Here is a 9,562-nt window from a genome sequence, read left to right as displayed (position 1 = left end):
CCCCCCCCCCCCGCCTCTCTGTGCAGGTAGAGAGCTCCCAGGCTTTCACCTGGCAGTCACAGCTCCGGCACCGCTGGGACGATGAGAAGAGGCACTGCTTCGCCAACATCTGCGATGCCCAGATCCGCTACTCCTACGAGTACCTGGGTAACACGCCACGGCTGGTCATCACGCCGCTCACAGACAGGTGAGGACCGCCCAGCGCCCATCCCTCTCCACCTTGCACCTCCACACCTCACACCTCCCCGCCTTGGCGCCGAGGCTGGAAGAGCCCACATCTGGGTGAGGAGGCCCAGCTCCAGCTGGCTCACCAGGCAGGAGCCCAGCTCTGGGCTGAGCCCTTGGCCTGACACTAGCTAGCGTCTCCGGGGAGTTGCTTCACCTCTCAGGTCTTCAGAGCAGGGAGGCTGTGCAGGAATCCTGGAGAGTTCATGAGGACTGAGTAAATTACGAACAGTAAACCACACTCAGCCCAGAAACTTCCCAGGACACCCTGAGGTGTCTAAGGAGTCCCAAGGGCCCACCCACCTGCCCAAACCACGGGAAGGCTGAGCTAGCACCATGCTGGTCCCTCAGTCACGGCACAGTGTCCCTGCCCTCCACCTTTTGCCCTTCCGGCCTGAGCAAGTACAATGGCCACACAGCTGACAGGGCGAAGCACAGGGTGCTGTGTGTGGGTCGTGGGGTCACGGTGCCCTGGGTGACTGGGGGTTCCTGGCAGGTGCTACATCACGCTCACGCAGTCCCTGCACCTGATCATGGGCGGAGCCCCTGCCGGCCCGGCTGGCACGGGCAAGACAGAGACGACCAAGGACCTGGGCAGAGCCCTGGGCACCATGGTGTATGTCTTCAACTGCTCGGAGCAGATGGACTACAAGGTCTGGGGCCGGGCCGGGGCTGCCCCTCCCCAGAATGTGTGGACCCGAGAGAGAGAACCCTGGGGGGCAGTGAGGAGGCACCCAGAGTGCCCTGCCAGCACCCCCTCGTGGAGGGTGGGGGTCTCGCCTCCACGGGTCCTGATGGGGCGGGGGAAGGCTTGTGACCTCAGTTCCAAGATCGCCCCTATGGCTAGAGACCACGGATAGGAGTGAGTGAGTACCCGCCTCACGGTCAGCGTGAAAGTAGTGTCCAGGTGGACTCCGAAGGGGACAAGAGATGGAGGGGTCAGTTTCATCAACTGCAGGGCCACCATCTCTGCTCAGGGGACTAAATCAGAAGGGAGAGGCTTGAGCAGGAGCAGTTCCAGCATCAGAGGGAGGAGAGTGGGGGCCCGAAGTCTGCAGGGGACTCCCTCCTCTTGGATGAGCCCCACAGCCCAGGGCTCCGTCCCCTCCTGAGGCTGAGGACAGAACCTGTGACCTCTGCTGACTGCTCATACCTTCATGCCCTCATGGGCCCTAGATGATCAAAGTCTACTGATCCTAAAAGGGGTTTCTGTTTGGACTCCATGGGCGTGTTGGTTACCCTGCGGGGGACAGAATTTCACACTCACAGGGAAGGGTCCTCCAGGAGCTTGTGGCCTCAGCCCAACTTGCAGGGGGCCCCTCCTTCGCATGCACTAAATGAGAAGGTGAAGGGGGGAATGCCTGGGGAGTTTCTCCGTCGGCCTATGCCTGAGCCTGTTGCTTAGAGAAGAGACCTGCTGAGACAATGCGGTCTCCGGGCATCACCAGCTGCCGTGAGAGTCTGTGTGAGTGTGCTAGGACACGAAGCTGCTTCCTGCAGGCCCCCAGAAGCCATCCCCTCCCTCTGATGGGACTTTGCCTTTGTAGTCCTGTGGAAACATCTACAAGGGCCTGGCCCAGACGGGAGCCTGGGGCTGCTTCGATGAGTTTAACCGGATCTCTGTGGAGGTGTTGTCTGTGATTGCTGTGCAGGTAGGCAGGGCCCTTCCGCTGGGCCAGTGGGCGGGGGCAGGGATGGGGGTGGCTTCATGGTGCCTCAGACCCAAAGATGCCCTCAACCCCTGCCCTAGCTCCCAGGGGCCCCTGGGGGGGCGCCAGCATAGATGGTTCTGTTGGGTGTGGCAGCACGTGCCTATAAGCCCAGCTTTGTGATGCAAAGCCAGGATGGTTGCCACAAGTTCAAGGCCAGTCTGCTCTATATAACAAACTCTCAATTAGCCAAGACTATAGATTAAGACTGTGTTTTGTAAAAAAAAAAAAAAGAGAGAGAGAGAGAGAGAGAGAGAAGGGGGGAAGGGAAGAAGGGAAGGAAGGAGGGGAGAGAGAATATTTGACAGCCCTTAGATGGCTTTGTGACTGTGCAGCTGAGTAGCAGACTGAACTGGCCCAGGGTGTACCAGCCCACCACCACAGAGGCAGGCCGTACGTGCAGTCTGTGGAAAGGCAGTGACTGCAGAATAGAGAGCGCTGGTCGACCACAGCCGGGCTCTGTCTTATCTGAGCACAGTTTGAGTAGCTGGCTGCCTCCTGTTGGCTGGGCCTCAGCCACGGGCTTCAAGACTTAAGTTCCAAGGTCTTTCTGCACCGGTTGGGGTTACGGTGCTAGATACCCACGTAGGGAGAAACCCTTGACCAGGCTTAAACGCTGGGCAGCGGCGGCATCAGGCTAGGCCCCTGAGGTTGACAGAGGAGAGCGAAGCGCTTTGGCATAGGAATAGCTGTGTGTGTGTGTGTGTGTGTGTAGGGGAATAGGGGAAGCAGGACAGGGCAGCGACCCAGCTTTAAGCTCATCTCCACAGCCCTGCATGGGCATTTCAAACAGGAGCCCCAGCAATCCTGGTGCCCAATAGGCTGGAGAAACCGTGGGCTCTGAGGTCCCACGCAGCCAGCCTCCAGTCCCAGGTCAGCTTGAGATCTTGTCCCTGGAGCCCTAGGCCAAAGGCCTGACTTTGAAGGTCCTAACAAACCAGGCCTCGCTACTTACACCAAACTCAGACAGGGAAAGGAACGGTGGGAAAAGGGAAAGGAAGATGGTATAGCAGGGAGATGAGGGACAGTGTTCTTGTCCCAGGTGTGGCAGGGTGTGCAGGTGTGTGTGGGGGAGTGTTAGCAAGAGCTCCAAGGTTGCACAGGCAGGGCACTGGGTGTGCACACTCAGCACTCTAGTGGGATTGGGGTTTCCACTCTTGTTAAGACATTGGGCCTTCAAGTCCCTGGCGCGGACGTTGACCATCAAAGCGAACCTCAGAAAGGTGGGGTGCCCAGCTCTCATCCTGCTGTTTGCTACCCCTCAGCCACTTGTCCGCAGAGTGATAAGTCAGTGCTTATCACAAAAAGTAGCTGCTAGTCAGGAGTCCCGTAGAAGGTGGCGGAGATGCAGGGTAAGGGTTCCCGAGCACCCACGAGGACCCACCGCCTGGGGGCCCTCCAGGGCTCTCAGCAGCTCCCCATTCTGCAGTCTGAGAGAGGCCAACCCACCCCGAGCTCCTGCCCCACTCCAAGGTCAGCAGAAAAACCCTGTTCCACGGTGCCCACGTTTGTGGACACAAGAAGCAGGGACCAGAGAGCTAGGAAGGTCCTAGCTGCAGTTCTTGCCTTCTAGTCCTGCCCAGCCCTGAGCTGCAAATCGGGAGGCATCCTCAGCATGACCCATTGCGCCTCAGCAAGACCAGGCAGGCAAGCTGTGTGCTGGGGAAAGAGCTGGCAGAGGAGCGATTTCTGTCGCAGGCCTCGAGCGTCACCCAGTGGCGATCTCATACTTTGCAGCTACCTTCCAAAGGCTTTTCTAAAATCTGATGTGCAGCCCAGATTCCCGTGGTCCTCCGTCCTCCATCCTGGTCAGCAGGAGGCAGCCTCAGACACTCTTAGACATGGCTGCTAATGGAGCTGTGATGTGTTACTGTCAGAGAACTGACAGAATTCAGCCAGGGTCACGGCTTGAGACAAAAGCCCGCCTAAGGTCGGCTATAGAACATGAGGAAAAAACAAAACAAAACCTACAGCTTAGCACTGGCAGAAGTCAGGTGACAGTGTGAGAGCCATTGCTAATCCACAGCCCCCACATTCGTAACTGAGGGTGGGGTGCAGGGGAGAGGTGATGATCCCTTCAGTAAAGTTCTTGCCACACAAACTCATGGATGTGAGCTTGATCCCCAGAACCCGTATAAAAGGTCAGACATTGGGAAAGCGAGATGGCTCCAAGGTTAAGGGCACCTGTTTCTTTCTGAGGACCTGAGTTCAGTTCCCAACACCTGTGCCAGCTGGCTCACTGCTCCAGGGGACCCAACACCCTCTTCTGGCCTCCCCAGGCAACCAAACACATGCACATACAGACCCAAGCAGACGCATAAATCTTTAAAAGAAGGGGCGGGGGAGCAAGACGCTGCCAGGGTGGTGGTGTGCACCTTTAATCTCGGAACTCAGAAGGCTGAGGCAGGCAGATTGCTCTGAGTTCAAGGACAGCCAGAGCTACATAGTGAGAGCCTGTTTCAAAACACAAACAAAACCAGATGCGGTGTCTGGTCCCAGCGCCGTGGACGGGGAGACAGGAGGACCCCTGGGGCTCGCTGCCCAACCAGTCCAGTCCATTGGTGAGCTCCCAAGTTCAGTGCCTCAAAAAAGCAAGCGTTGAGCAATAAAGGAAGACACCCATTGCCGACTGGCTTTCACATACATGCATATCCTCCAACACACACACACACACGTGAACAAATGGTTTCATTTTAATGTGTGTGCACACCAACCATCTAGGTAAAGTGTGTCCAAGACGCAATTCGGGCCAAGAAAAAGAAGTTTAACTTCCTGGGAGAGATAATAAGCCTCATTCCCACCGTGGGCATCTTCATCACCATGAACCCTGGCTACGCTGGACGCACAGAGCTGCCGGAGAACCTGAAGGCCCTGTTCAGGTGAAAGCCCTCCCCTCCCCTGTGCAGTGTCTGGGACTAAAGAGCAAGCAGAGGAGGCGGAGGAGCCCAAGGCTAGCTCCCAAGATGGAGTAGAGGTAACAGGACAGCAGGCAGGTCCTTCAGAAGCCCTGGGACTCTCCATGTGGGGGCAGTCCCCAGCTGAGACGCTGTCAGTCGGTCAGAGCAGGGGTGAGGCCTGGAGCTTCCTAGTCTGGGTGTGAGGAGTGATGGGGAGAGGCTGGACCCCAGCTCCATGTGCCCAGGAAGTTGCCTGGCAGAGATTCGTGTCCCAGGTGAAGAGGGACAGGCGGTGGCTGACGGGGAGGAGAGACAGCTGCTCGCTTGCTCTTCTCTCAGGCCCTGTGCTATGGTGGTCCCCGACTTCGAGCTGATCTGTGAGATCATGCTGGTGGCGGAGGGCTTCCTGGAAGCCCGCCTGCTGGCCCGGAAGTTCATCACCCTGTACACCCTCTGCAAGGAGCTCCTCTCGAAGCAGGTGAGCTCTTCCCTGTTCCTGGGGCTCCTGGCCCAGCATCGGGGGACGGGGGGGGGCCACACTCCTGCCTCTGCCCTCTGTAGCCCCGAGAGCCACTCTGAGCCAGGCAGTGCCAGGTGAGCACTGTAGGAAGGCGCGTTCACGTCCCCCATTCCCACTCCCCGCAGGACCATTACGACTGGGGACTGCGGGCCATCAAGTCCGTGCTGGTGGTAGCCGGCTCCCTGAAGAGGGGGGACCCCACCCGGGCAGAGGACCAGGTGCTCATGAGGGCACTGAGGGACTTCAACATCCCCAAGATCGTGACGGATGACCTGCCGGTGTTCATGGGGCTGATCGGGGATCTCTTCCCCGCTCTGGACGTGCCCCGGAAGCGGGACCTGAACTTTGAGAAGGTAATTCTCCTGCCCCAACCCCACCTCCTCCATCTGTCCTGGGAAACTTGGCTGCAAGGGTTTCCGGGGCCACGAGCTGCTCCTGTGCTCCCCAGCCAGCCCCAGTTTTCAGAGCGGTCCTCTTCCCGAGCCACCTTCCTAACCCAGGTCATCAAGCAGAGCATCGTGGAGCTCAAGCTGCAGGCGGAGGACAGCTTCGTGCTGAAGGTGGTGCAGCTGGAGGAGCTTCTCCAAGTCCGACATTCCGTGTTCGTCATTGGGAACGCTGGCAGTGGCAAATCCCAGGCACGTCACCAGCGCCGGCCTGTCCCCTCCGCCACCCGCATCCCCAACGACCCACCCCCACTCACATTCCTGTCCCCCAGCATTGCCCAGGGCCATGGGGAGCCCTGTAGGGTGGCAGCCAACACCACTGATGCCAGTAGCACTAAGCCAAAGTGTCAGGGCGGGAGCCTGACCCCCTTACCAAAGCCCATTTCGGAAGACACATGGGCTAGGGGATAGAGTAGCTGGGTGTGGTAGCACGTGTCTTAAATCCCAGCACTTAGGAGGCAGAAGCAGGTGTATCCCTGAGTTCGGGACCAGCCTGGTCAATACAGTGAGTTCATGGCCAGCCGGGCTGCACGGTGAGAGCCTGTTTAAAGAAAACGAGTTACAAAGGGGCCTGGCAGCAAGTCATTGCTTAAAAGGCAAAAACTGTACTTGGTCTTTAAAGGAAAAAATAAGTTGCGTATGTAAACATGTAGAAATACGCAAAATTTCCTCCAGTGCTCTTAAAACCAGTTTCTCCGAGTGAAAAAAACATGAGTGGTTTGTTTTTTAGTGCATTACTTGTGTTCTAAGAGTGAAGCACACGAGTTTTGCCAGGTCCTAACATAGTCTCTGGTGCTCCCTGGGATCAGTGGGCTGACGTCAGCTCCCTCACCCAGCCTGCACCACTGTCTAGGGGACAGAGACTTGGCAGTACCTGCTTCCCACTTAACAGAAGCACCTGGGTCTGCCGAGGGGGCCGCCCCAAGCAGACTGCAGGGGTGCCAGGCCCGGGCACAGGTGCTATGGGCACTGAGCCAGTGAGTGCTCCCCACCCTTGCCAGGTCCTCAAATCCCTCAACAAGACCTACCAGAACCTGAAGAGGAAGCCAGTGGCCATCGACCTGGACCCAAAGGCTGTCACCTGTGACGAGCTGTTTGGCATCATCAACCCTGCGACCAGGGAGTGGAAGGACGGTAGGTGGGCTGGGGTTTGAGGAGTCACCTCCAGGATGATTGCTGTGCTCAGTACGGGGAGGCTCCCTGAGAATGGGTCACAGCCTGTGTGGGTCCCAGCCACTGCAGAAGGGCTGATGGAGCCGGGGCTGGGGCACTCGGGGCACAGGGAACCTGTAACCACCAGCTGGGAAGGAAGTGGGGGCTGAGACTGACTCAGAGGCCCCTCACCCTGACGCAGGGGGACCCACAGGCAGAGAACCTCTGGGTGGGCCTCTGTCCACGGGTTCTGGGATAGAAGCTTCTGGCGGAGGCTCCATCAGGTTGGCCGTAGGAGAGAACTGGAGAATGGCCCAGAGCAAATGGGGCTGAGGTGTTGCCCGTGTTAGCACTTCCTGGCTGGGCGCGAAGGGCAGGTTCCCCTCCCCACCCCTGGGAGGCAGCACCAATCAACCCCACTTTCTTTCTCTTTCCGGTTTCCCTGCCCACCTCCTGTGCACACATTTCTACATGGGCAAGCCCTGTGAGGGAGACAGCTTGGGTCAGCCCTGGCTTTGTTCCCAAGGCGTCGTCCTGCCCCATTTCATGCCATGTATCCTCCAGTGAGTGAGTGAGCGAACAAGCGAGCAAATGAATGAATCAATGAATGAATGGATGAGGTGGCTCCCAAGCATGGAGGTGACACTCGCCACAAGGCTGCTGTACCTTGGAGAGCTGAGGCAGGCAAGAGCCTCAAAAGAGGGGCCAATGGTGGAAAAGGGGTGGGAGGGTCAGAGGACACCAAGCCCAGGATCTAGCGTAGGGACCACGAAGGAGAGCAAGAGGACCACTGTCATCCTCTGAGAAGCTGAGGGTAGGGCCCAGGTCAGGCCCACTGGGCTTGAAGGAATGAAGGCCCCAGAGTGCCTGGTGTGCCGTTTAGCCCCTCAGAAGTGACTGCAAGTGTCAGTCACCAGCCTGCCTCCCTCCAGGCCTGTTCTCGACCATCATGAGGGACCTGGCCAACATCACACACGATGGTCCCAAGTGGATTGTGCTGGACGGGGACATAGATCCCATGTGGATTGAGTCCCTCAACACAGTCATGGATGACAACAAGGTACGCGTGCCCAGGGTTCCCAGCTGAGCCACCGTCACCGCCATGAGAAGGCACAGTGCAGTGTAGACGCACAGTGCTGGGGGCAGGGGGCGTTGCGGGCGGCGGGGGCGTGGCTGGACGGAGCCGGCCAAGCACCCCACACAGAAAGTCGTGAACTGCAGACAGCAGCTGCCACGAGACGTTCTCCATGGGGGACACAGATCCGTGCGCTCCTGGCCTGCCTGTTTTTCCACCTCCACATGGGCTGGAGTGAAGCTCAGGGCTCTTTCTCTGACTCGCCCATGCCCAGTCTAGAGGTGACGTTTGGGGAGCCAGGAATGGCCTCCGGGACAGTCCAGAGGCAGCCTAAGGAAATGATTCCTACTGGACAGTGGTGGTGCATGCCTTTGATTCCAGAGGATGGGAGGGTGGCAGAGCTCTGAGTTCGAGGCCAGCCTGGTCTACAGAGAGAGTTCTAGGACAGCCAGGGCTACAGAGAAATACTGTCTCAAGGAAAAACAAAACAAAAAACAGAGAGAGAATGATTTCTCCCAGAACTGGGGAGGGAAAGGGTAGGGGATCATGAGTTTAAGGCCTGCCTGGGCTGCCCTGTCTCAAAAACAGGGCTTCTCAGTTAGGTAGAAAGACACACAAAAGGATCCCAGCAGAGCAGAGGGTTTTGCTTCTGAAGAGAGCTGTGTTGGCCGGGTGTGCAGGGAGAGCTGAGAGACGCAGGTTCACGTGGCCATGTCTGCCTTCCCCCGTGGCTCATTTGGGGACTGGCCAACGGGCTTGCTTTGTCCTCCCCAGGTCCTCACCCTGGCCAGCAATGAGCGAATTCCCCTGAACCGCACCATGAGGCTGGTGTTCGAGATCAGCCACCTGAGGACAGCCACGCCGGCCACCGTCTCCAGGGCTGGCATACTCTACATCAATCCCGCCGACCTGGGATGGAACCCGTGAGTAGGGCCGGGGCTCTTCTTCCTCGCTGCGGCAGAGAAGGCAGGCGATGGGCCGTGTCACAGTGGCACACGCTTGAGTGTACCCGCCCACTCACCTAAGTGCCCATGCCATTTCTCCTCACGTTCAGCGGGCTGTAGCCGAGCTGCTTCTTTGCATCATGCTGGCTCACCTCACTGTCAGCTGAAGCAGGGGAGGGGGGTGAGACTATGAGGGGAGCTCACAGTGACACCGCAGCGTGGCAGCTGGTGAGACACGTTGGCGCCAAAGCTGGTAGTTCAGGGTGCTGGGGCGAGGAGAGGTCCAGGCTGCATGGGTGCTGCTGTCCCAGAGCACTGAAGTCAGAGCTGCCACCCGAGGGGAGAGGGAGCACCCAGGAAGCGCAGGGTCTGTGCCGGCATTCCAGACGAGGAGTGGAGCTGACAGGGAAGCCCCGGGATGGACGCGGAGTGAAGGCTGAGGACCAGGAGAAAAGACCCATTCAAGAGGCGAAGAGTGGTTCCCGCCTTGCCTGTGGGCAATGTGTGGCAATGGGGGGGGGGTAGCCTGGAGGAACAGAATATTTGATATTGAGGTGTTACTGCTTGGACATGTGGCCAGTGATTGGCAGAATA

At 58.3% G+C, this 9,562-nt stretch overlaps 1 protein-coding gene across 1 annotated transcript in view; it reads left to right on the top strand.

Moving 5' to 3' along the window:
* Dnah17 (dynein axonemal heavy chain 17) overlaps nucleotides 1-9,562 on the top strand; it is a 96,470-nt gene that overhangs the window by 41,347 nt on the left and 45,561 nt on the right. Inside the window, exons 34-43 of the mRNA XM_055592467.1 lie at nucleotides 27-187; nucleotides 722-878; nucleotides 1,773-1,877; nucleotides 4,656-4,813; nucleotides 5,171-5,309; nucleotides 5,477-5,704; nucleotides 5,852-5,989; nucleotides 6,799-6,931; nucleotides 7,882-8,009; nucleotides 8,799-8,947. Coding sequence (XP_055448442.1) covers nucleotides 27-187; nucleotides 722-878; nucleotides 1,773-1,877; nucleotides 4,656-4,813; nucleotides 5,171-5,309; nucleotides 5,477-5,704; nucleotides 5,852-5,989; nucleotides 6,799-6,931; nucleotides 7,882-8,009; nucleotides 8,799-8,947 — 1,496 coding nt within the window. The remainder of the gene's footprint in view (nucleotides 1-26; nucleotides 188-721; nucleotides 879-1,772; nucleotides 1,878-4,655; nucleotides 4,814-5,170; nucleotides 5,310-5,476; nucleotides 5,705-5,851; nucleotides 5,990-6,798; nucleotides 6,932-7,881; nucleotides 8,010-8,798; nucleotides 8,948-9,562) is intronic.

The sequence above is a fragment of the Psammomys obesus genome, unplaced genomic scaffold (genome assembly GCF_907164565.1).
Source record: "Psammomys obesus unplaced genomic scaffold, mPsaObe1.curated_primary_1811, whole genome shotgun sequence".
Taxonomy (NCBI): domain Eukaryota; kingdom Metazoa; phylum Chordata; class Mammalia; order Rodentia; family Muridae; genus Psammomys; species Psammomys obesus.
The sequence above is the reverse complement of the archived record's forward strand: the minus strand, read 5'-3'. Positions and strand labels throughout refer to the sequence as shown.